The 26,684-nt window shown below is 43.2% G+C and overlaps 2 protein-coding genes across 2 annotated transcripts in view; one reads left to right on the forward strand and one right to left on the reverse strand.

Moving 5' to 3' along the window:
- The window catches only part of Cdase (neutral ceramidase), a 120,769-nt gene that overhangs the window by 28,757 nt on the left and 65,328 nt on the right, over positions 1-26,684 (forward strand). Inside the window, exons 3-4 of the mRNA XM_070656041.1 lie at positions 13,524-13,666; positions 13,811-13,847. The gene's annotated coding sequence lies outside the window, so the exon portion shown is untranslated. The remainder of the gene's footprint in view (positions 1-13,523; positions 13,667-13,810; positions 13,848-26,684) is intronic.
- On the reverse strand, positions 938-25,737 carry Uif (sushi, von Willebrand factor type A, EGF and pentraxin domain-containing protein uif). Its single transcript, XM_070656112.1, has 36 exons — positions 25,366-25,737; positions 23,713-23,746; positions 19,397-19,478; positions 19,042-19,208; positions 17,889-18,029; positions 17,553-17,782; positions 17,096-17,449; positions 16,596-16,970; positions 16,328-16,496; positions 15,823-16,185; positions 15,557-15,739; positions 15,289-15,465; positions 15,016-15,218; positions 14,293-14,916; positions 14,065-14,188; positions 11,951-13,273; positions 11,241-11,693; positions 10,903-11,120; positions 10,528-10,780; positions 9,547-10,388; positions 8,528-9,411; positions 8,130-8,377; positions 7,922-8,053; positions 7,419-7,584; positions 7,072-7,323; positions 6,409-6,950; positions 6,056-6,268; positions 5,817-5,972; positions 5,598-5,721; positions 5,247-5,309; positions 4,180-4,370; positions 3,411-4,048; positions 2,970-3,319; positions 2,636-2,838; positions 2,337-2,453; positions 938-2,014 (listed from the first exon to the last, which is right to left on the reverse strand). The coding sequence occupies exons 1-36, from the start codon at positions 25,669-25,671 to the stop codon at positions 1,983-1,985; spliced, it is 10,932 nt and encodes a 3,643-aa protein (XP_070512213.1). The 5' UTR covers positions 25,672-25,737; the 3' UTR covers positions 938-1,982.

The following is a 26,684-nucleotide window of genomic DNA, read 5'->3' on the forward strand; positions in this document are numbered from 1 at the left end:
TTTGAGTATGAAGTAAAATTTTTAGTAATTGTTTGATAAGTATAAATTTTTGTGGAGTCACTTAAAATTACAAATCCGAGCGATAAGTGTAATTCTGTGAAACTTATCTAAATTCTGATTATCGGTGAAGTATAAAATTAGGCTCGAAGGTGACGATGGATCAAGAATGTAGCACGAATTATGAAGATCGCATTAAAGTATTAATATATTTGTCGAAGCTTAAAATTGAGTTTAGCCGAATGTTAATAATTTATAACCAAGCTTTGCATATTTTAGTTTACAATTGCCTTAATGACAAAAGATTACGAAAATGCTCTTGACGTTGGAATCCGATGTAAGGGTTATTTGAGTTTTTCGCAATTGCGAGTCCGCGTGTTGTACAATAAAGCATTTAATTAAAATCGTAAATTACGGAAAAAAAAAGAAAATTAAAATGTAATTTACATTATTAACAGTGTCAAAGCAGAATCCAAACGACGTGGATCTTGCCCGTGCTCTTAATATTCTAAAGAACAAAGGTCAGCGTGGCATTTTTCCTCATTTCGTATTCAATTCCATTTTATTCAAATATATTTTATGCTTCACTTTTTGTTAACAGAATACAAAGGATACGAAAGGTCAAGTTTAACTGAATCGAATTGTGGAAAGAGTGACGCGACTGATTGCGACAATACTGATTTTATTGGCAACAATACAGATATTAACATCAATCTAAGTAAAATCGCGTCACCTGACGTGTCCCGATTGAATAATGACGCCAAGACCCATTTTGATATCAAACAGAAAATGCACAGAGTAATACCAATAAAAATGAGTAAAAAATTTACGGAAGCAATGAATTTGGCGAAACGTTAAAATTCGATAAATAATGTAAATAATATTAATAAAATTATAAAATGAAGAAATGGAAAAGGGATAAAGAGGGAATGTCGGGAGCTTTACTGAAATACATTTTATTAATAAAAAAAAAAACAACTATTTGTTAAAGTTTTTACAACATAAATGAAAAACAGCGTGGTAGGCATCGTTTGGTGCACGCTCGTCGCGCAGGCACAAGTCATCGTTTGTCATACCCAACTTTACACATTCCCGAGTCTCTGTAATGAGATTGTCGTCGCGTGGAAGACTACACTGTAATTGATCTCAGTTTTTGATCGAGTCGCGATTGGATCGGTCTTTTAAGCATCGCGGTTTCCACGAGAGGCCCTTTCTTCTTCCTCTGTAGCTTTTTCTTTTAGTTGCCAAAAATCAAGTTCGAAGTGTCGATCTGCTCCGTTGCGCTTGTCACCCGCACACTATTATATTACAACGTGATGCGTATACCTTCTGAGTAACAAAATATAAATTCACACGTACGTAAGTTATATTAATATACAAGCACACAGTTCCTCACGTACGCACGTCGATCATGTGAGTTAATAAAAAGACGGGAAGGAGGGCGGAAGGGAACGATGATGTGGTGTCTCGGGTTCTTAATGCTCTATTAAATTACAAAAAAATACAATCCCGCGCGTAAAGTCTCTTTAATCATTGAACACGCATCGAATTTCACTTCGAAGGGCGGACGGATCCCATAATTCGTTCTTTTGCGGCTCTCTCCAGCACGCCTCGAGCTCGCTGGACGCGTGCCGAAGCGACGATCGGTCCACAGTTTGCCGATCGTCGTTCCAGGACTCTTGCGCCGTTCACCAGTTGTCGATCGAAGCGTATCACCTGTGTCGAGATCTCGCGATTCCGACGGGGCCCCTTCTCTCCCTGTTTTTTTTTTTTCTTTCCACGCCCGGTCGCGCGTTCGCGGATCTCACGGCGATATCGTCAGAATGGTACAGTAATAAATAACAAGATTCATCGATCGGTCGAGGAGCAACGACGACGACGACGTCGCTCGCAGGATGAGATACCGTCGTCGCCCAGTCTGATTACACTGATATCTCCCGCTTTTTCGTATTCTACGCTGGCGTGAAAGTCATTGTTCTACCCGGTCACTGGCCTTCGCTGTCGCTGTCGCTCTTATCTGCAAAATGGATATTTCGTAATGTTATTTGTTGCGTCGCACACTCGGACACGTCTGAGATTGCGCGCCGATCCAGCTTTGCCGTTAATCTAATAGAACGGAAGCGCGTTACGTGCTCTAGTGACGGTAAAAAGACGGCACACGTGGGCTTAAACTTTCGTTAACTACATAATTTATAAACTCGTTAATTGATTTGCATAAGTAGCCGGCTGTGGCATGTCGCATCCGATCCTGCTGGCAGTGATTCTCGGACGACCGCACATACGATGAGCCGGCGTCGATTAGTAGTATGATTACGAGGGTAGTTGCGATTCGATTGTACCTTTTTTACCGGTATACGCGTGACGCTTCAGTCTGTCGTAAAGATCGTCTTTTGTGCCGTAAATACTGGCGTTCGATCGGGCAAGACTGTTCATCTTGCCTCCATTATGCAGGCTCTCTGCAACAGGAGAAAAGAAATTAATGAGCACTCCGGAAAATGCGAATTGTATGAAGCTTCAATGCAGATTACTTATTCTCACAATAAATAAAATAATTATAAGAATAAACAGTCCGCGCTGATATTATGTTGTCCAAGGGAAAGTCGCAGTCTTGATTTCGTACAGTATTTAATATTCTTACCTTTCATGTAAGTTTCGTTATAAAAGTTAGGCATTTCCCAGCCGTCTTCTTCGTCGTCGTAATAATGAGCATACGTGCTGTGATGGGACGGCGCTATCGATTCGGCGTAAGGTGTCGGCGCGCCGTAATAGAAATTCACTTGCGAGCCGTTCTGATCGGTCGCTGGAGTGAGCATTTTCTTCGGTTCTTTCTTTCTAGAAGCTCTGTTAAAAAAAAAAAAAAAAATTATAAATATTTTGTTAATACCAAGAAAATTAATCCAAATATTAATTTACGTATTATACGCCACTCGAAGCGAAAAAAAGTTTCAATATATTTAATTAGATTTACTAACCTGACGCAAATCATCCAAACGAGCAGCACCACGATGATTATCAGAATTACGCCGCCCGCTATGCCGCCGGTGATGTAGAAAAATTCGGACTTCTCTGTACAGTGTCTGCCTGTGAAGCTGCCGCTGCATCTGCATGACGGTTGCCCGCGTGAGTCTTTCAAGCAGACACCCTCGTTGTCGCAGTAGCCGAGACACACGTCCGTGCACACGGTGCCGGTGCCGTTGTACCCAGGCTTGCATTCGCACTTGAAGTCGCTCGTCTCAGGGATAAGTAGGCAATACGCGTTCGCGTCGCAGTGCATTTCCTCGCCACTGGTTTCGCAAGGGTTCGTGCATTCCGCTTTGTTCGTCTATTAACAAGTAACAATTTTTAATACATCGATCGTTTCATTGCATAAATAGTAGAAAAAAAAGTAATAAGTAAAAAAAAAAAAAACTTACAGCTGCAGATCCTTTGGTGCTGGTGTTCGGTGGGCATGGAATGCAGAAGGTCTGCTGTGGCTCCGATTGATACGTTCCCTTTTTGCACTCCACGCATTCGTTCAGAGTGCCGTTGAGGAAGGTTCCGGGCTCGCAGACCGGAAGCGAGCATTCCTCGATCGCTGCCGAGCCCATATTCGGGGTCGTTCTGCCGAGCGGACAGGCTTGGCAGGATGCTTGCACTCCTTGAGTTCGGTACGTACCTCGCGGGCAGGGTTCGCATTTTCCTTCGATGGCCAGCTGCTGTCCGGATCCGCACTCGTCGCGACATTCTTCCCGCGATACCGCCTCGGCTGTTCTTGTGGTCTTTCCGAGACCGCACAGTAGGCAAGAGAAGCTACCCTCGTTTGGCTGATAGAATCCATGGCCGCAGCTGCGACACAGGCCGGCCGCGTCGTCGTAATATTTGCCGGCAGGACAACGCTCCTTACAGTCTGCCGCGCTACGCGCTCCAGGACCCACGGTCACGCTGGGACGACCGGCAATTATCGGGCAGGAACTACATTTTAATTGCCCGGACTCGCTCTGATAAGTGCCCACGGGGCAGGACACGCATTGCTTCGTTTCTTCGTCGTAGAAAGTGCCGACCGCGCACGGTACTGCAAAAGAACAATAAACGATAAGATCGAGACACGTTTAATCTCGCGGGCAAAGATTAGATCTTGATTCGACAAATTAATAAAATTATTTTTAATAATAATTTGTTATGAAACCGCGTTTGTTATCTTACCACAATCCGGTGCCATAACAACTTGGCCAATCGGGCAGGCGTAGTCGGATTCGAGGACGAGAGAAGCCGGATCTGGCACGGTGTTAGGTAGAATATCGTGAACGTCAAACTGGTCTTCTTCAAGGATCAATCTCTCGAGCAGCATTTGCACAGTGGAGCGCTCGTTCGAATTGGCGTTCAGGATCGGGTCACTGTGAAACGTAGGCGAGGGTTATCGCATTGTAAACCGGCGGTATATCTATTCAGGCAATAGGCGTGGAAGGATTTGCATATGTACAGCCGTTATCTCGAGGTGAGCGTATGTAGTTAAGGCAGCCTTGCTTTTGGACCAGGATCCTCGGTAGACTCATGTATCGCAGGTTATTAAACCGCACTCACACCCTTAGTAATTATAATTAATATACGCAGGGTTCTGTATTTATTTTCCGTTATATTGATTACGCGTGTTGTTGAGAATACGTTGAATTTTTCATCTCTAAACCGAAGCCCTTGAATCGCTGTTAAGCGAGCGAGAACTGAACTTACATAACTGTGTGAGTTATTAAATCGTCATTTTTACAATTTATAATCAAACAATTTCTGTGAGTCAGTAGTTTCATCTAATCAAATAATAAATTTTGTAAATAATTAATAATATTAATTTATTTTGATAAAATATTGCAGAAAATACTGAGCGATCTCACAGTTTGGTTATTAATTTGAATTTTTGTTATCACCGTCGGAAAATATGTAGACACCTGTTGCAGCTTGCTATGACGTCCTAAATGTATGGTGATCAGTCATGATCAGTTAGTAAGAACGTGCAGCTTTTACTATTGTACAGCTATAAGGCTTGATTTTTTGCTGACCGTATGATTAGTCGTTAGTATGATTTGTTCAATGGCCTTTCGATGCTTATTATGATTTATTTGAGTTACGCGCTATTATCGGGGGGATGCTGAAACGTTATTATCACAGGAAATCATGACACACCGCACGATGTAATGAGTAGTAATGTATTAGAGATGATGGCAGATAAGACATGTAAATGAATTAATTCGCGCTGGCGTGAGTCGAGCTATTCTTACTTTATCGCCGGGAACGAGATCTCCACCTCGTAGGTGTCACTGCCTTGACGACCCTTTCTCGTTCTATGATGCAACACAAGTAACAAAAATGCTCAGTACGAAGATCTTTGTAAGCAAAGTGTACGCGGCGCGGACAACAAATAATAATATCTAATATTTAAATAATCACGCGATCGAAATACGAAAGCGAGCCACGATTTTTGCACATTTTTTTTTTTTTTTACATAAATTATTTTAAATTTATTTTTATAGCAATTTAATATGTTTTACGAATTATTACTTGCACCTGCAAACGTTTAAACGGCAAAAAATGTCAGACATTTAATTATAAAATCATAATTTGATACTTACGGTTCTGCGGGCACGGCAGCGGAAACGACGTACGTTCCACCGTCCTCTTCGCTCGTTTCTCTCGTCGCGCGTACACGATGATCGCATTGTACATCGATATCAAGATCCTTGCACTCTCGAGTTCCTTAAAAAAATAATAAGTAGAAACATAAATTAATTAAATTAACGCAGGAAATAACGTACTTAAAAATAATGACTTCTCTATAAATCGAATATTACCTTCGTAAGAATACGAGCAGAAATTCCAGTCTCTGTTCAATGAATTCACGGCATTTCGAACTTTCTGTTTGAGTACTCCTTGACCAGCTTCATTGCAAAGCACTGACGTGGGGAAGTTCATCTTAATCCTGAATACTCTTTGAGCCGACGTAGCGCCTGAAAAAGAAAAGACATACGTTAATTTATTCAGAAATTTAGATCGTTGAACGAGAAATTAATAATACATGCGAGATGCTTACCCGTACAAGCTGGATACACCAAAGGTAGACTGGGATCGCTAGTAGGCCTCCAGAAACCTTCTGCGCCACACGTGTAGAATTTAGGGACTTCTTGCGAGAATCGAAGTCCGGAATTGCAAGAAATTTCGCAGACTTTAAATTGACCTCCCGAACCCCAGTCTTTGCATTGTTGTAAGCCGCCAATAGGATCTTCCAGCCTCGGGCAAAAGTCGGCTGCAATAAAAAAAATTTATATAAGCTTTAAAAATGTTCGCGAACGTGATAATTTAAAAAAAAAAAAAAAATTATTTTCTTAAAGAAATAATTTTAATGACTATTAGATAAGTAATGACTGAGAAAATAATTTTACTTACACAACACGTAAACCTTGAAGTTGCAAGTGGCAGAGTTACCGGCATGGTCGTAAGCCACGTAACTGATGTCGTAAATGCCCCAGAGCAAGGTCTGCCCAGATCGATGCCCATTTTTCTCTTGGACTTTAACGACGCCGACGTTGTCGCTGAAGTGCGGCTCGTCCCAGGTGACGATCGATGATCCGTTTTTCGCGATTACCCAAAGGTCGCCCGGACAGTGCTCCACTCTAGGCGGGATTTTGTCGGCCTCGAGTTGCTGACACTTGTTGCCACCGTAACCAGGCGGACACACTCGCTGTCCGCAGTGCGACGGTACGACTCTCTCGACGCCACCCAAAGTCTCGTCATATCCTGCCCACGTTAATACTAGACCTTGATAAAGAACCGGTTCCGTGCGACAGTCGCGAACTTGCTTCTGAATTTCGTTCGTTACGTGCAACGCGCGGCCCCAGATTTGCACTTTAGTCAGATGTCCTTGGAAGCCTAAATCCGTGTAACCTTTCGTGTTCTCGCTCTGTGGTTTTCCTAACACCGTCCAAGCGCTGTAAAGATTTTTAGTTATTAATACATATTAATTTTATAGTATTAAAAAAAAAAAAAAATTTGAGAAATATTGAAGAAAATGCTCGGCGGATTTTTTATTTCTTCTGAAAGGATACTTACTATGCCGGGAGCGATCTGCCACTGCCGTAACCCTCGGTTTTGCTAGCGATGAGGCCTTCTGTGATTAAAATGAGCTCTCCGCCGTTTTCACCATTCCACACAACGGCGATGTGGTGCCATTGTCCGTCGTTTATGGTCGCGTATTCTCTGAATGGCAAGTAAACGTCTTGCAAATCGTGGAAGAGAGATACTTGAACGCCGTTACTGTGTGCTTGAATCATGAGTCTTCGATTCATTGGAACGTGTGGCGAGCTAAAAAAAAATGTCGCGTATGCATTTTTGGCACATTATTTAAAAAAAAAGAAAAAGAAAAAATTATTTAAACAAAAATATTAATAAATCTATACCTGACGCTGTAAAGAGTAAAGAAAATTCCAGCTTCGTCTCTTTGTGTAAACTGCACCCACATAGCGATAGTCAGGCTCTTTGAAGAGCCGGTGAAGAACGGAATGACTTGCGAAGCGCTGCTGCGACCGGGATCGCTGAAGTACAAATCGTAGTCCACTTGGATGGCTGCAAAAATTTTAAATCAAAATTAAACAACAAACTTATTATTTTTTAAATAAAACCCGAGTGGAAATTCATCTAGATAATCCGATTTTGCAGCTAGTGGTTAAATCGCGCAGATTAAATATATTTCTTAATTAGAGACTAGCTTGGTAGCAGCCATAAATTATAAGAAAGTATTTATTATTAGAACACGGGAAAAAACGTTTAGATATCTGACTTTTTTGGCTCGTTATTAAAGATGAACCACGAATTGTCTAACTAATTATTAGGTAACGATTGGAATCAATTTCCACTCGGGAATATTTTAATTAAGAAAAAAAAAAATTAATGAGAAGCATACATTTTCTGCAGTCGTCGCCAGTTAAATTGAATGGGCACTGGCAGAAGAATTTGCCTGTGAGGTCAATACAAGTTGCCGATGGCGGACAAGAATTTTCTTTGCAATCGATTATATCTTCCTCGCAGGTTTGACCTAATTAAAAAAAAATTTAATTGTTTAAAATAATATCGTTTAAAATTAATAACTCGTTAATAAGTTAAAATCATACCGGTATATCCTGGAGGACAAATGCAAGTGAATCCGGGACCTTCGTCGATGCATGTGGCTCCATTTTTGCAAGCGTTAGCCTGGCAGGCGTCGTATTCGTATTGACAGCCGATGCCAGTGTAATCGTTAGGACACGTGCAATTCAAACCCGAACCAAAGTCCTGGCAGCGGCCATGGTGCATGCACGGATTTCCAATGCAACGCTCCGGCGCCGTCTCGCATTGCTTGCCATCGGTGCCGGACGGGCAGCTATCGATTAAAAATTTATCGTATAAATCAGCGTATTTTTATTTGCGCAAAATTAAAATTAAAATTATAATTATATAAAATAAAATTATATATAAAATATGTAAAATAAAATTATAATTAAAATTAAAATTATAAAAGTGTGTTACTTACACACAGAAGTAATCCATGAATAAATTCACGCAAGCGGCATCGTTTTGACACGGACGATTCTGGCACATGCCAACGTCCGTTTGGCAATGCACACCGCTCCATCCCTCCGGACAGATGCACTTGAAGCCACCGACTTCGTCTCTACAAGTCGCGCCATTCAAGCAAGGATCAGACGCGCAGTCATTGATATCGACTTCACAGGACGGTCCAGTGTAGCCCTCGCGACAGTGGCAGACAAAAGTGTTGTCGAGATCTATGCAGCGGTCGGTGCCGACCGGACTGCAAGGATCGCTCTGACATTCATCGATTTCCGCCTCGCACTGCAGGCCAACGAAGCCGGGTCTGCATTTGCAAACGAAGCCTTGCAGCTGGTCTATACACGTTGCTCCATTTTGACAAGGATCTGACGCGCAGTCGTCAATCGTGTGCTGGCATTGCTTGCCCGTGTAACCGGGCTCGCATGTGCAAGTGTAATCATCGATCTGATCGATGCATTGGCCGTTATTTCGACACGGTCTCGTTGCGCACTCGTTGATGTTCGTTTCGCAAGCCGCGCCAGTCCATCCCGGATGACAAATGCACTCGTGGCTGAAGAGTTTGTCCACGCAAATCCCGTTCAAGCAAGGATTGCCCGAGCAAAGATCGATTTTCTCGTGGCAGCGTTTGCCGGTGAATCCGGGCGGACAGTCGCAGGAGAAATCGGCGACCAGATCAGTGCAGTTAGCGCCGAGCAAGCAAGGTCGCTCGGCACAATCATCGGTGTTAATTTCACAGCTCTGACCTTCCCATCCTGGCAGACAGTCGCATTTGTAACGACCTTGCTGAAGCGCTATGCAAGTCGCGCCGTTATTGCAAGGATTTCCGCTAGCCGTGCAAGGATTAATCTGCAAAAAAATAAAAAAAAAAAAAAATATGTTATAAAATATTTGACATTTATGGGCAAAATGCTATTTAATCGTATTAAAATTTATTTAACTTGTTAGACTGAAATACACAAAAAAAAAAAAAAAAATACTTACGGTGATATCGCAATCGACTCCGGTGTATCCCGATCGACAAAGGCACGTGTAATTATTAAATCCAGGCTCATCTTTGCACATAGCTCTTTCCGGACACGTGTCGTTCACGCAATCTGATTTCTCCTCTTGGCAATTTACGCCGGAGTAACTGTTGGCGCATTGACACCTGTAGCCTTGCGGCAGATCTATGCAAGTGGCACCGTTATAGCACGGTTGACTCGCGCACTCGTCGATGTCGATCTCGCAGCGTCTTCCGGAAAATCCGGCTGGACAGTAGCAGTGTACACCGTGTCCCATCGGCACGCAGAGACCGCCGTGCTGGCACACGCTGTCGGTGCACTGGACAGGCTTACATTCTTCGCGGCCGACCGAACCCGGTCCGTCCGTATACATATTCGTGGGACATTCAACGCACGTGGTTGCACCATGCTGAGGCTGGAAGAAGTTCTTCGGACACTGAGCGCAAGGAGCGAGTCCCGTATCCGAATACATGCCTGGTGAACACTTGGCTCGGCAACGATCGCGACCGGGCGCGGCAGGCTGGTAGGTGAAGGTGCCAGCTGGACAAGTTTGGCAGTCCTTGTAGCCGCCGATCGGCGGTTCGCCGGTGTAACTATTTCTGGGACACTCGAGGCAAGGCACGAGGCCGGTAGGTGAGTACGTGCCGTAACCGCAGACTGGCACGCAATCGTCAATACTCTTAGATCCTTCCTCCTTCGTATACGTGCCGAATGGACAGCGCAGGCAGGACCCTTGACGATCGCTATTTTGATAAAAGCCCTTCGGACAGGCTGTACATGTCTTCTGCTTCTCGCCGGCGAAGGTTCCGGCAGGACAGTGCACTAAAACAAACAAAAAAATTAATTAAAAAATTAAAAAACTAAAGAATTAAAATAAAAATAAAATTGCAGAACTTAAAAAAATTAAATTATATTTATTTTATATATAAATCAAATTAAATTATAGGATTTTTTTACTTACAACAACGGGGAACGTCGTTAGTATCCATGTTCAATACTTCACCAATGCTACATGTAAAGCCCCTGCTAATGGAGGATTTGAGAGCACGGAGAGGTGGGCATTGATTACCAATTGCGGAAACATTTAATAAAGGCTCAATTACTGCGCTCGCGTAAGGGATTGATAGATCGAAAATTAGATTTAACGTGGAGCCACAAAAATCGTACAATTGAGGTTGACGTTGCGCCGGAACAATCACCAAAATGAAATCCATCTGAAATTTGCAAAAAAATAATATTAATCTTATTTTTCATTACCGATAATAATAATTTAAATTCACCGATCGAATAACATAACAGTTGACACAATAAAAACTTGGCGCATAAATTTATATACCTTGAGAACATTCTCCTCGATCAAGAAAGGTATCGATCTGACAAAAGAAACATTCATGTTCACGTTGACAGCGGAGCAACGTTGTGTCAGGATACTGTTAAGATTCGTGTAATGCTGAGACATGAGATCTTGATACATCGGAAGACAAGATCGAGAAACAGCGCCGTTCGCGCGATAAGTCACCGAGGCAATTACGTGATAATCGGCTTGTTGCGTGTCTATAAATTAAGTTTATTATTAATAAAAAAATACATATAATATATTGAAATAATATTTAAAAAAATATTTAAAAAATAATAATACAAAAAAAAAATTAAGTTTTAAAATAAGAAACTTACTTTCGGAAACGCAGTCTGGTACCACCGACGAAGGCATCCACCGTTTATTTGCGTCACATCCGAACGTCTTTGCGCGCGAACCGTCGGTGAATCTGTATCCGTTCTTACAGGTCGCTATACATTGTAATCCTTTATCTCCGGGAACACACTGTATACCTCCATTAGCTGGCGGTTTTAATTCCCAGTCGACGCAAGGCGTCGCCTGAACCGAAACTTGGAAGTGACAAGTCGCTCGATTACCGCTGGAGTCCGTCGCGTACACCGTGACATTTTCAAAATTGCCAATTCGAATTATTGCACGTTCCGGCACAAAAGTAATTTTCACTGGGCCGGACGCATCCGTGGCATTAATGCGCTTTCGGGTTTCGTTGAAATTGATGGAGTAACTCTCTTGTCGATCGATCAGCTCGATAACGTAGCTTTGAGGACAGCTCAGTCTCGGTGGAGTTATATCTATAACATACAGATTGTATGAATAATTGTATGAGTAAAAATAAATGAGTAATTAATTGATAAATTATCGATTTAATTTAATTTAATTTTTTTGTAGCATTAATTTAATTTTTTTATTTAATACAATTTTTTTTGTAGCTTATTAATTTTTTTAGTTTATTTAAATTTCTGTAATTTATTTAATTTTTTAATTTATTTAAATTTATTATGAATAATTTATGTTGGACGTCAGAGATAAATTGAAAATTGGTACTTACCCGGTACGGTAATATTAATCTCGCAAATAGCAACATTGCCGTCGTAATCGAAAGCTATGTATTTCACGAAGGTGTCTTCGAAGATGCGAATTGGAGTTTTGAAACTTTGAGGCTTGACTTCCACTCGAGCGATACTGCCGCTATTGTCAACGGCTGTCGGTACCGTAAAGTTCACCGGCAGCAACTCCCCGTTAGGTCCCTTTTGCACGACTATCGGTTGTTGCGGACAGTTTTGGAAGACCGGCGCTTCGTTATCTACGCAGGGCGAGAATCCGTAATCGTAGCCTAACAATGGCTCGACCACTGGCTCTTCGCATCCCATAAGCTCGAATTTCAGACAGGCATTGTCCATATAGCTGACGATACCGAGGATCACGAAGCGAGCTTGCACGTACTTAGGCAGAGTGATCATCGCCAATTCGCCGTAATTTCCAGGATCGCGCATAGTTAGATTGAAATTCGGGAAGTAGACAACGTAATTTTCATTTTCCGCCTGCTTGTAAAAGAATCGTATCTCCGTGGGTCTGCCGACAATGTCGTTCGTAATCACGCCTTTCACAAGGATCGCTTTTACTCGATATATGCGACCGAGATCGACGCTGACGTAAGTGAAGGCCTCCTGCTTGCCGCACCAACCGGTCACCGAATTTAATCGGACGTTTCTAGCTTCGTAATTTGGTCTCTCGGAGGTAGCGTTTATCGCCGAATCCGGAATGCGTCCGGAAGCTAAGCCGAGGGGTCTGATAACCTTGCATTCGGGCTCGCGAATGCAGACGATCGGCCGCGGACTGATAAGAATGTAGCCAGGTCGATTGCATCCGAATTGCACCTCCGATCCTTGCTCGTAACTGCGTGCAACCTGATAGCCATCGCTTGGCCTGCCAGGATCCTCGCAGACCGGACCTTCGCATCGTAAATTGCCGAAGTCCCAAACGCCATTCGCCTGGCAGCGCACGACGTTGTCGTTACGGTTGGTCTGGCCGGCCAGCTTGAAGGTATCTTGGCAGCCGAAGAAGAACGAGGATTGATACTTGGTGTCCAAATACTTGCCGTATTCGGCGCCAGGCGTGGGAAGCGGCTTGCCGCAATCCACGCGGGGACAAGCCGGCTGCAAACCGGACAGCCAGTAATCGGGAAAGCCGACTTTGGGATCGTATACACACTGTCGGAAAGTTGACGATGCTGTATTGCGCAAATAGCGGCCGTTGCTACCGCACTTTAAGGTGACGTTTTGCTTGAAGGGTACTAGTACGCTAGTCTCGTCGCTTCGAATCACAGTGAGGCCTTCGTTCTTATCGTCCGGCAAAGACACGCATTTCGCATCTGTAAAAAAAAAAAAAAATTATTTGTGACGTGTAATTTTAACGTGAAAAGTATTTATAAAAATTCTATTGTTACGCAGCAATTTAATTCGTTATTTTATCCGCACATTATTATTACATATCAATTAATTCATTTAATGTTGTAAAGTAGTTTTTTTCTTGAATACATCTCTTTGCAGTGAGTAGGAAGGAATATTCTGAAAATATTATTAAACATGATTCTAATCAAGTAAAACTTTTTTCTGTTTCAGATTAAGATCCAGAGATTAAATTTATCCGGCCCCGGTTTTCGCGAGTGACCAGTGCGTGGAATGGGTCGGCCCAACATTCCAGACATTCTGAGAGGAGGAGGAGGCCTCGGAGAGGCATCTTGCATTAGCGGAGCAACCCCAAGGTAAACATCATTTTTTATTTTAAATAAATAGTTTTTTAATTGTTGATTTGAGAAATTAATTAGAGCCGCGTAAATAATTTTTTTTTATAGTAGATATTAATTCGAACATCTCTACAATTTAATTTTTTTATTTGTATGTTACAGGATCGTCATTGCAAACTCCGCTGCTGCGCATCTTTCGGTAAGTCTGTAACTTTTTGTACAATACTAATTTGTATATTGATATCGCGATAAAAAGTAAAATAATAAAATACAGTTCCACATCGCGTATAAAACAAAAATATAAAATAATATGAATAAAAACGCGTAATTCGCGTAACTTGCGTATAATAAATGTAATTAGTTATATTATACGCAAAAAAGTAATAATATTTAAAATTGACAAAATTTTTACTTACATTGACATTCGGGAATTGTTCCGTTCCACACTCCGGCAGAAGTGCAAATTACTGCCGAAGATCCAGACAAAACGTAACCAAAATTACATTGAAATCTAACAAGATCGCCAAAGTGATGCTGATCCTATAAAATAAACGAATTCGCGTTAAAATAAAATTATTATTTAGTAAAAATCGTAATAATGAATATTTACGCGGGGAATAAAATTATCATAAATTTTATTTTACCTTAGTTGACAATAATTTTCCATTATCCGGTGCTGTTAACGGCGGACACATCACCGGCACACACGTTTTATTTCTCTGATACAAATCACCGTCTCTCTCGCCGTTCTCTGATTTCATCAGATTAAATCCGGCTGTGCCATTCCCTTTATACAATTCGAAGCCCGTGTTGCACATGCAGGAATAGCTGCCGGGGCTATTAATGCACTTCTGATGGCAGCCGCCGTTCCTAATCACGCACTCATTAATATCCGAGCACTCTAATCTGGTGCAGCCCATTATCTCCAGTTTCATGCACGGTGCGCCGACGTAATCCTGTATCTTGAATCTCACGTAACGCGTCTCGATCGGCGCGGGCAGGTTTAGGATCGAGAGGGTCGCCTCCAAGATTCGGAACTCGACCGGGGTACCGTCTGGATTCGTGTAATCCTTGAAAATGTCCGTCAAATCGTTTGTATATTGAATTCGCACAGCTGACGTGTACGCGATGTTTCCGTCGATCCTGGCGACAATCTGCGTGCGGAATCCGCGAATAATTGTTGGCGCTTTCATGTCGATGGTGACCCAATTCGCGCCCGGTTCGATATTGTTGCCGCACCATCCGTCACCGTTGTTTAAACGAATACCCTTCGATAATAAGAAGCACATAAATAATTAATATTAAAAAAAAAAAAAAAAAAAAAAAAAATTAGATTGAGGCTGTATAAATAAAAAAATGTATCCTACGGTTTTTGTGTATCCGTTTTCCGAACTCGAAACCGTGATCGACTCGTCGGGAATGCCGCCGTTAATGAGACCAAGATCGCCGATAGGTCGACATTCCATAGTCGGGGCAAAGCCCGTCTTGCACTTGCAAGTGAACGCACCGGGATTATTTATGCACTCCGTAGATGCTAAATCGCACTGGCTCGACGTACATTCGTTTATGTCTACGGAAAGAAAAATCGTGGAATGTATAATACAATTTTAAATCTAATTAGCAATTTATGTTATAAATACCTTCGCAGGTCGGTACGTTATCAAATCGTTGATAGGGACCGCATTGTATGATATTTGATCCGGTTAGTTTGTAACCTCGGTTACATTGTACTCTTACTTCGTCGCCGAAAAAGTAATCTTTGCCGATATCAACAACGAATCCGTTTTTGATAGTAGGCAGCAGCGGGCACTTAGCGCCTGCGGAAAAGAAATTTCGTCAATTTAACTTTATATTAACATTAAACTACGTTTATTAAAATTAAATTATAATTAAATTGTTTACACTTACGCGAACACGTCGGCACTTCGTCGGACCAGGTACCGTTGCTCATGCAAAGGATAACGGGATGTCCGCTTCGGACGTAACCGGGCTCGCATTCAAATCTAACGATCGTGCCGTAACTTCGACCGCCTCCATTCAAAATAGTTATGTTAGAATGAGGTGCCTCTGGCAGCGGGGCGCACTGAGACGCTGAAAAACGAAAGGGCATTTTTTAACATGCAATTTTATCTTTATTTTATCGCGTTTAATCAATTGCGAAACTTTTAACGAACCCAAGCAGGACGGTTTCTTTTCCCATCTTCCGTCGGCCAAGCAAGAGATCATTTCCGTCGGCCTTCCGGAAGGGAACGCGAATCCCGCGTAGCACTGATAAGTCGCCAGTCCTCGGTAAGTGACGTTCGTGGAGCCAATCGAGAAACCGTTATCGATTTGGGGCACTGGGCCGCAATATACTTCCTGGCACTTCGGAATGTACGTAACCGACCAGTTTCCTCCGGGGAGACACTCCGTGGAAATTCTCGACTTGCCCGTGGCAAACTCTTGGCCCAGCGGGCAAGAGAACGTAACTACTGTACCGAAAGCTGTGTCCCGACTCGATGCTAAAGCTCCCTCGCCGGGTTGCAACGGAGGGCAGTCTAAAATTAATTATTTTCTGTATTATTAAAGTCATTATATAAATTAATTATTTTTTAATATATAATTATGTTAGTAATTATATATTTTTTTATTTCTTATTTTGTATAATATTAAATGAAATTAAATTGTATAATGGCCTACCGGCGGAAAACTCGGCCTGCCAGCCGGCGCTGCTGTGCAGAGCATCGGAAGAGAATCTGACGAGCATTTCTCCGCTCTCCGCAGTGAGCGTGATCTTAGGTCGAGTGTTAGAGGTGAAACCACTTCCGGGATGCAGGCGCAGACCGTTCGTATTAGAGCCGTCGTATATCTGTCGATTTCCCGCGAAAGAGCGAAAGTTAATCATTAAAACGGTGCGCGAGAAAGTGACAAAATTTAATCGTCGTGTACGTAATGTAATTAATTTTACCTGCACGTAGTCGGTCTTGTGAACGTTGAAGTTGACGAATTTTAAAGAGAGCGGACCCCTGTCTGGATTTTTGATTCTGTACAAACACTCTTGATTATTAGGATAGTCGTTGAGGCCGTAGGACGGCGACTGAACTGTGCCGTTTCTCGCGATAATCGTGGCCCTGCAGCCCTGCGTGAAGCGAATACTGAATCCGCGTTTGGAATCGCCGAGGCTCGTTTTAAGGTACAGATACAAATTGTTTCCGGTGGACATGATCACCACCGGATTATCCTCCGATTTTCCGGTGAGGCGTGCGATCGGTCGGCTCATAGGCGTATCCCCATCTCTCACAAGAATGTAATCCCGATTCATTTCGAGATCCAAGTCTTCGATCTAGATACGAGAAAGTTAGAACGCATTTTTAGACGCTATAGGTATTTTTTTATAGTTATTCTTGGATAGAATTTTTACGCTGTATCGAATTTCGCGAATAAAGAAAGTAAAAGATCTCAATATACCTCTAGAGATATTATGCGTCCCGGCTGAGCTTGCAGGATGTACAGGCACTCTAGTCCGCCGGGATAATTCTGTGGATAACCTGGGGACGTAAGAACTTGTCCTTGCGGAGTTGCTCTGAGAATTCCGCCGCAAGCTTGCGGCTCGGTTTTCCACGAGGCACGGAAACCTTTCCTCTCCACCGAGGCGTCGGTGCTGAATTTTATAATCATGAAGTTCGACGCCGAGACGAAGAGCTTGCTGCTAAGGTCCTGCTTGCCCGAAAGTGTCGCCAGATTCACGGACTTTTCCTCGGTTCTACCGCCTACGAGAATTTGCACTATGTCGAAGCTCTTCTCGGTCTCGAATTCTTGGAACTGAAACACAAGCGACTCATTAGCCGACGAGCTTTTAGATTACGTACATTATTGAGTTTCATTAGTTAATCGAACGGAAAATTTATAGATGCGAATGGTTCACCTGCAAGAGAATATTGTGTCCTTGAGGGCCCTCGAGGGTCCACTTGCAATTGCTGAGGGGTGCATATTTATGCGGGTAATTTGGGCTCTCCACGACGTCGCCGCTGCTCGCCATGTAATACTGACAGTTAGCCGGGCAGTCCAATTCGTCGGAATAATCGCCGCAGTCGTCTTGCTTGTCGCACTTAAACGCCGCGTTAATGCACCTGCCGTTCGAGCAGTGGAACGAACCTGCAAAGTTGTCCCGGCGGTTTATCAGCCCGTTCCAAGTGAAATATGGGAGAACGGCCCGGCGGCCGCGCGTAACGCGGGCAGTAATTCACGCGAATAAACTTACCGGAAGGACAGGCGTTGGCACGACACATGAAGGGAAGAAGCGACTCGCACGTGGTCAATTCCCACGTTTGCCTGTCGTCTGTCAAAGCCACGTCCACGCATTCGCCTGAATGCGGGTTCGGCTGCCTGGACGCCCAGAAACCTACATTTTTGCGAACAATGTAAAACGCCTCCGTCAATGTTAAAGTACAATATTGAAGTTTTTTTTTTTCTTTTTTTTTTAATAATTATTGCCGTTAGAAATGCCTGAACGTCATATCGAGTTTTTCTGCGACCACGTCAGTAATTAAATCTTAATAACACTACATTAATACGTATATCTCGACTAGTGCACGTAGTTGCGGCAGAGTACCGTGTCGACCGTGTCGTACACCTTTATTTGAGTAATTACGTTTGTTGCCAGCGATACATGCTTAACTGCGAGCTTAGCTTATAATTAATAATGCAGTTAGTAGACGTTGTGCAAATGCATTAGACGAGGAAATTGCAGCTTGCGGCAAACGGACGTGAAATGATGACGTCTGGGCATTGTTGTGGGAAAAGTGTGCCTTCGTCCCGCGTACGTGAGTTCCGTGTTCCGTGACCCTGATAGAAATTGGCCCCGCGTGTAAGCGAGGTCGGAGTTCTGTGCGAACTACTCCACGATTATCAACCACTTAATTTCGTAATACGTTCGTAACACGTTCAGAAACTTTTACCGAGATAAGATTAACTTTTATTATCTCTTTTTTTTTATTGTACGTCTTCTAATAAATCCCCGCTTGTTCAAGATAGTACAAATTAATAATTACAATTTTCAAGTAACTGAGATTTTAGAAGAACTATGGATTTTTCAAAGATAATAAAGATAAAATTCAAAGTACAGAAATTCGTAAAAAAAAAGAAAAAAAAATAATAAGCATTTATAATTCTGAAAAATTTCCATCCCCTTCACTTCAATCGTATAATCGTATCGTATCACGCAAGATATCGGTCAAGGTCTCAAGTAGTCGATCGTTAATGGCAACGAGCGCGAATTGCACTTCGGAGATGGATAAAGGAAAAGAACCGGCGGCGGAAGCTGCGCAAAAAGGCCGCGCTCGGTTACGGGATCTGCTCGTGCAGAACACGCGACAGCCGTCTGCAAATCGAGTGAAACGGAATTGCGTACGAACCGGCGTATTGCGAGACAAGCATTCCCGCGGCGGACTCGAGCGTGTTGGTACGTAGATCGTCGAGCGAGGCGAGACCGAGCCAGTAACGATCCAAGTGCCGGCCGATCATGCTCGCCGACATATTGTTCTCGCTGTACGACTCCACCACCATCAGCTCGCTCCCGTATCTGCAATGGAAAAGAAACCACCGATGATTAATCTAATAACGGTAGCGTGGCCGAGAAGAATAAGAAAAAATGGCGTTACACACTTTTTTTTTTCTCTCTGCAAAAAAATGGCATTAAGTATTATGTCGAAATCAAATGTCGGCCGTGGAATTAATGAGCGAACGAGAATCGATAATGATGTCCCTTACCTTCTGCATAATTCCGCCGCTTTTTCCCAGGAATGCCTGATGTTGAAGAATTTATAACAGTGTATGCCTCGCAGCTCCCATCCTACGCAAGGAAACGCCACATTAAACTGTCTGCTTTAGATGTAGAGATTGTCTGAGCGCAAAGTTATAATAACGCGCTGCGAGCATGCGATATCGCTAAAGGGATTATTGGAGCGCCGCGTTGCTAATTGTTTAAAACTTTTTAGAAACTGCAGTAAAATATTTTACGGCGCATTTGTAAATTTTTATAATTTGATTTAGTCGCGGCTGTGAAATATTCGCTTTAAGCGGAAAAGCGGCAGACGCGGAGCGCAGGAAGTCTTATTTTAAGGTCGCTTCCGTGCAACCGGATACTTTAACTATCTTCTGCCGGCGCACTGAAGACAGGAAATGCGGTTAATCGGTGACCCGTACCGACAGCGACAGAAAAACGGCCTCGATTACTTTTAGCGCGTACGGTGTACCTTTAAGGGCTGATAATTAATTAAGAGAACCTTCGCAAGTGAAGCATGCAGTAGCAGTCGAACGAGTTTGACAGATTAATTCGTCTGTATCTATTCGACCTCGATACTCTAATTCAATTTAAATCCGTTAAATCCTGTTCAATCCGATTGCCAATATTACATTTTTCTTTTTACGACAAACTGATTATTGCAGTACGTTCGATTTACACGGTACGCGGTTCGTATTCTGGTTCACAAGATTTTTTTTTTATTACAAATCTGATTAGTCAGTAATTTGATGCGCCTGCTCGCTCGGCTGGGAAATTGCATCGAAATAATTTTCAGGATTGATCTGTCGCGTCGTAAGAGCCAGATCGTTCCCGACGAGAGCTTTTATTTCCCGTCGTGTCGTACATCGTTCAAGACGATGCTCTCGAGTTTCCGCGAACTCGATTCGTGTCAGTGGTTCGATCAAAGTAAACCACATCGTCCCGGTAAGAATCCTGCATTTCGCGGAATCTTTGATCAGCAAAGTACGTAAATTACCAAGGTATCGGAAAGATATAATATTTCACAGTTATCTCATTGCAAAACAATCCCGAGCGCGTAACAGTATATCCCGTTGTTCAAGAAATAACGTTACGAGATAGAACTGGTTAATATTACCGTCCCCGGCTTTAAGCGGATATCTTCTTAAATTGATTCTTTAATTCGGCTTAAATATAGACGTAAGAAAATTTCTTTTAATATCAATTTCTCTAAATGTCCAACTCATGATTATTTATGCTTGATTTCTACTGGTTATCGAACGGTATGAATTTTTGTTCAAATATTCTATCGAGCGCTCTCATCGTTTTACAATCACTTTTGATGACACAGTCATAAACCTAAATGCACAAACGGCGCCTTTAAACGCGAACTGAATACTTTCTAATCGATTTATGCTATCGAGATTTCTAGATATCGAGCCACTTTTATAAATATTTTATCGAGATATAATTTTACTTTCTTTAGTTTAATTTTTTTTATTAAAAAAATGTTTTTTTTTATTTTTCTAATACTCCGGGAGTTCATTTTTTGCTGTCTCACTGGTCGATGAAAACGCTCGAAGATCCTACGCGGAATGCAATTAAAGATGCTTTTGCATTTCGTCGAAGCACGCAGATTGCGTGAAGGAGAAACGAGACGCAGCATCATTCAGTCATGCTGCTGATGCAGTTGGCGCTGAATTCGCTGGGAGAGACCCGATGACGACCTTCCTTTCTTTCAAAAGGTCAAACGGCCATGCACGCACACGATTCTCTCGACGTACATTAGCATTTCTCGTCTGAGGAACGTGTGTGAAATATTATTTTCTCTTAACGACGAGACGCATGATATTTCAGCCGACGATCGCGCAACAATAATAATAATACGTCGCGAAAAATTGAGAAAATTACAGCATTTTGTTACCACTGTATTAAATTAAAATGTAGATTTTAATTGTATAATAAATTCGTGAGAAATAAATCTCTCTGTAAATTTTTTATTTAAAAAATTAAGCTAATAAAAAAATTATTAAATTAAATAACGCTAAAATTGTCAACATTCGTTATGCGAAAAATAAACGTTAAAAAACTCGAAACGGAGGATTCGTAACGATCGATCGCAAGAGCTGATTTGCTTACGAAATCGCGAATGGATGATATAATCCTTTGACTCGTCGGTCGGCGCGCAAGTATGCGGAAAGACAGTATTTCTCCATTTTTCCGAAGGCTTGTTGCGAGCAAGCAATCGCGTAACAACAGATGAGCGAGCTGTCGGACGTTCTACTTTTTGGAATCCCGTTCGACGCGCGCCTGATCGAGTTTCCTGCGAGGTGTGTAACCGCGGCGCAGACCCGAAGAGCCCACGCGTATTTTTAGGGCCGCACGAATGGGACAAGGCGGACGATGATTCCATCGTACGAGGGTGGACGAGAATGAGGCGGAGAAGAGAAGATGAAAAGACGCGGCGGGGTAGATTCACGGTTTAGGAATGCCGTCCTATCCTTTCTTCTCCGCAGCCTCCAGCGGATCTACCTGATTCGACGTTTACACGTAGGATCGAAAATGCCGAGCCGGGCGCACCTACATTAGACAGAGGCCCTTCGTCCATCGCGCGTTAAGACGGCCCTTCGATACGGCCGAAATGTTGCGGCCGGATCGTGTTAAAAATCTCAGTCTCAAACTCGACATTCTTTCGCATCCTGAAATGTGATTTTGAAATGAATGCGGGCCCGTACGACGCGTAGAATGCAAGAATGCCGAGGTGAGAGATATACATGCCTCGCAATGTCCAACGTCCGTTGACACTTATAAGATGTTAATTAAGCGATATTTATGTAAATGGAAAGTTACGTTTTTAGAAAGCAGATTTTATTCTGATTATCGAATCAACGTAACGTATTAACATATTAGCTCTTGGCATACGGGATTTATTTTCTAAAAAAACATATTCTACCTTAGCCTTGAATTTTCTTTTTTATTTCGAGTACAGTTGTCGATAGAAAATTTAACATTTAATTCTGCTGACGGTGATCTTTATTTTAATTAGTTGTTGCTTAACGCCGAGTGATGTTTGTTCAGAATAATTTCTTGACCTCTCGATAAAATCGTTTTTCAATGTTACCGCGAGATCAAAGGCGTGACTGTACGAGGCGCGGATTAATCGAGGCGCTAAAGAAAAACGAGAAAATAGAAAATGCACACGGAAGAAAATAGCACTTGCAATTTTTCAAGCGCACGCGACGACTTATGGCTAACGACCGGCCGGCCGCATATGGTACGTGCAACCTACTTAATTGCATCGGCGAGTAACGAGGAAAAGTGGAGCAGCGTTACGAATGGCCGAACTCTTATCCTCATTGTCTCTCGCGAGATTTATTTATCGGACATGCGTGCACTGTCTCATTTTCGAAACTTTCGTGCCGCGAGAGCGAGGGATAATTGCTGGGGCGCAATTTGCGATTCAACGCGCCTTTATGCGATTTAAATGTAAGTGGCGACACGCGTCCTAGTAAAGAAAAAAAAAATTCTACCACTGATTTCCCTCATTTGCAATTGTACTCTCGGCGCTACGTGTATCGTAAAACTAATTTTTTTTTTTTTTTTTTAAATCCACAATTAAGTTCTCGAAGTAACTCGAAGTGAAAAGTTTATTACTTGAGATAAAAATGTGTACGTTGTCGATGATATTGATTTCGCGAGTGAAGAACGCCGAGTCAGACCCAACAAATAAGACAATTTTTAGCAATTGAGTTATCACCTTAGGGAATCGTGTTATATGGGATTTCTTCGAATTGTCGAAGTGTGATTTATTTCTCGCAGTTATCCGAACGGAGAGCGCCGTTCGACATTAGTCGTAATGGCGTTTACAATTTCCTAACAATCTTGAAAATCGCTCGGCGCCGATTTTATTGCGCGGTTGCTTTCTCGTAACTCGCGAGAGCTCGAATATTTGGCGGAGGTCGATCGCGAAAGTAAGAGTCGCCTAATAAATTTAAGTCGGTCGTTTCGAGGATGACGATTTCTATAATACGATATCTTCGGATTAACTTAGGAGAATCAGCTCAGAAAAAAAAAAAAAACAGAAAATAATTACGGAGCAACTTTCACGTCATTTCGCGAGCTGTCATCGATTATGTCGCCACTGATTTGTCAGATTATACATCGGGTGTCTAAAATAATTTATTCTAAATATATAATAAATAAAATTTAATAAAATTCCTGCTTTACTGAAACTTTAAATCATTCTAAACAATTATCTCTGAATTTTACATGGAAGAAAAGGTTCGCTTTAAAAGTTCCTTTCATAAAGGAGAATATTACTCACCGTTTGAACAGGTGAAGACATTTGTAGTAGGAACCTGTAACAGAAAAGAAACGTGTTATTTGACGTTGATTGTTAACACCTGCTCGTAAATCGAATTATAGCTAATAACCGAGCTCTAAATCGCAATAGCAATCGCGGGCAATGAAAAAGTGTCAAAAACAATAAGCCGACAAAAATAAAATTGCCTCTCGTGTCTTTCTCTTCTTTTTTTTCTCTCTCTCTCTTTCTTTATGTCTCGTTTTCTCTCGATAAATCAATGCAACTTTGTCAAAGGAAGCTGGAAATAGTAAATCTTTTATACGGTTGCCTCACACCTGGAAGCAAAAACTACCGTGTATCGAATTTAACTGTGGCGTGGCGCCGGGTAGACCCAGACGTGCTAAACGCATTGTTATCCCGCGGGGAGAAAGTGAAGATGCAATCTGTCCAACGATCTTCGTTTCTCGCGTTCGTCTCTCAAGAGCGCGGAAAGTACCCGCTATTCTACTGAGAGCGACTCGGACGTGTTCTCGTCTGCATTTCGACGTAGCTACGCGTACGTATCAGTGATATAACGGTGACTACATTCCTGCGAGAGGTGCGAGTCGCACCAGCTGTTGTAAAGGCTGCACCTTTGCACATTCCTACGTGCGAGCGCGCTCGAAAATCGAGTTTCCGTACCGCGGTTCTATCACAGTCATCTATTTGTAACGCGTTACGATAAGAGCGGTATCTTACGGTGACGGATTTTTATGGAACAATTGCGCAACCAGACGTAATAAACATTTTAAACCGGTAGAAAGTACCGAAAGTATATATATAATCTATATGAACGTAGAAGCGTAATTAAAATGCAAAATTCTCGCCGGAGAAACTTCCGAGTCTCGCATCCTTAGACCTCGCATCTCCACGGGGATTTTCAATTTTCTGCAGCTGTAGCCGGAGATTGCTAATTTAAAAGACGAAACGTTTCGCCTCGTGGAGAGACGTTCGCCAGGACGTTCGTGGACCAGCATTCTCGTTCTCCTCTCCCCGGTGCGCGGCCTGTCGGGCTACCAGTTCTGCAGCTAAAATGTTCTATCTGTGTGCGATCGTGCGGCACCTCGGCGTATCAGCCGCTCCATGTGCATGCGTACGAGCGGCTGGGTTCGCTGAAATTCACTTTCACCTCGCGTATGCCACATCTCCGTGGAAACGAGCCGCGGCACCGCTAACTCCTACGGGGCCGGGTCTCGACCGCCGACATACCAATTACTTCATAACCCACGGCTAGCCAGGAATCCCGACGTAGGGCTCGTATCGCGCGGGCTCGCCCTCGCGTGTTCTCTTTCCGCGCGCAACTTTTTTCCCTCGCCGCGGACGAAATTATCTTTGCTCCGCGTGCTTCTCTCCCGTCCGGCCGTGATTAAGTTAAAAACTGGCCGGAATGCTTACGATCAGATTCACGACGAGAGGAAAGAGAAAAGGAGCAACGGCTGTTCTCGAGTCGCAGGAGAGACGACGCTAAGTAGACAGGTGATTGATTGAGGGACGTCTTTCGCGAATTGCGCGGAGAAATGCATAATATGAGAGGCGATCGTAAATATCGGCTGTGCTAGCTCGCTTCGCAACACGTGCGGCTCGCTTTGAAAGCGCGTGAAACTTAAGCACGATAAGATTTACTTGAACGCTCACCTGAGACTCCGTTAGCTGAAGATGGCACAAGAGGAAGGCGACCCAAACGGTCGCCAATTCTCTTATCAGCATATTCCTGTAACAGACAAGAAGTAGCACGTTAGTAGGCGCCAGGGCTATAATTAAACGATCGTAGATACCGCCGGATGAGAATAACGGAGGCGGCACTTGATTTTTTCCCGAAACCTTCTTATTTTTCGCGGAGTTGCTCGGCGCCTTCGTCATCGAGGCAATTAGCGATTGCAAATCCGCGCCGTGATGCCCGACGATATTTTTTCTCCCTCGCCTTCGTCGGACGTTCGTCATAACCGCGAAAGAACGCGGAAGGTATCGTCGTTTCTGCAGACCTTCGAATACACACCCGTTCCCATAAAATTCCTTACGGTTTCTGTAGGCTGAATTGTGGCACAGAGTGGCCGCGCACTTCGCCCGCCGCTTAACCGAGTGCCTCCGCGATAACCGTCGCTGAGATTGTTATTGATGACGTTACGCTGCACCGCGCACCTGTATCTATTAACCCCGGGCTGTTCGGACTTGATTTTCCGTCGCGTCAACCCCAGCGTGGGGTCATCCGAGCACTGCCGCTGCTCTTCCGCGTTCGTCGCGTCTCGCCAACACGTAGCTGGAATGTTGGAGCGAGCGGATGCTGGGACTTTGAACCAAAAGGATGCTCCGAAAATAGCAGATTTATCGGAATTCTGACCAGAAAACAAAGAAATGGAGAAGAGAATCACAATACGACGATTAAAGCGAGACATGTATCATCGCGGTTACGTTCTCCAAGTCGCGAGCAATTTGCGAGTAGGCGCGTGACGCAACGGTCGCGCGGCGCATCGCGGATGAGCGAACTCGTGGGAAGCGTTGGAAAGCGATCTCGTGCGCCGGTGTGGCACACGGACCGCGAAAGTTTATTATATTCTGCGGTTCGCGCGTATACCTTTATGCAACCAACGCGGCGTTGTCGGTCCACACGTTACAATTACACTTCGCGCTCAAACTAGAGCAAGCGGTCGTGCGATCTGCTGTGAGTATCCGCGTTTAATTAGCGGCCGGATAATTAGACCTCAAATTCGGAGATACCGATTGCGTCGTGAGAACTCGTGCGAGAGCTCCTCCTTATTCGCGTACACGCGATCCTGGTCTCTCGGCACTTTGGCTGCCGTAATTATGAAAATAAAATGCCGGAACACTCGACAAATTTAAGTTTCGACGGTAAAAAAAAAAAAAAAAAAAAAAAAAATATTGACTGATAACCGATATCAGCCATTAAATTTTTCTCTGTACAGATAACGGATCGCTTCTCCGTCGACGCGATTTAT

The sequence above is a fragment of the Cardiocondyla obscurior genome, linkage group LG04, assembly GCF_019399895.1.
Source record: "Cardiocondyla obscurior isolate alpha-2009 linkage group LG04, Cobs3.1, whole genome shotgun sequence".
Taxonomy (NCBI): domain Eukaryota; kingdom Metazoa; phylum Arthropoda; class Insecta; order Hymenoptera; family Formicidae; genus Cardiocondyla; species Cardiocondyla obscurior.

Bases quoted from the DNA above. Each gene is read 5' to 3' on its own strand.
- Uif (XM_070656112.1), bottom strand. From the start codon at position 25,671: ATGACGAACGTCCGACGAAGGCGAGGGAGAAAAAATATCGTCGGGCAT. The intron at 19,209-19,396 runs GTAAGGGACATC...TTTCCATTGCAG, and splicing joins GCGGCGGAATTATGCAGAAG to ATACGGGAGCGAGCTGATGG. The intron at 14,917-15,015 runs GTAGGATACATT...TTATTATCGAAG, and splicing joins AAAACGGATACACAAAAACC to GGTATTCGTTTAAACAACGG.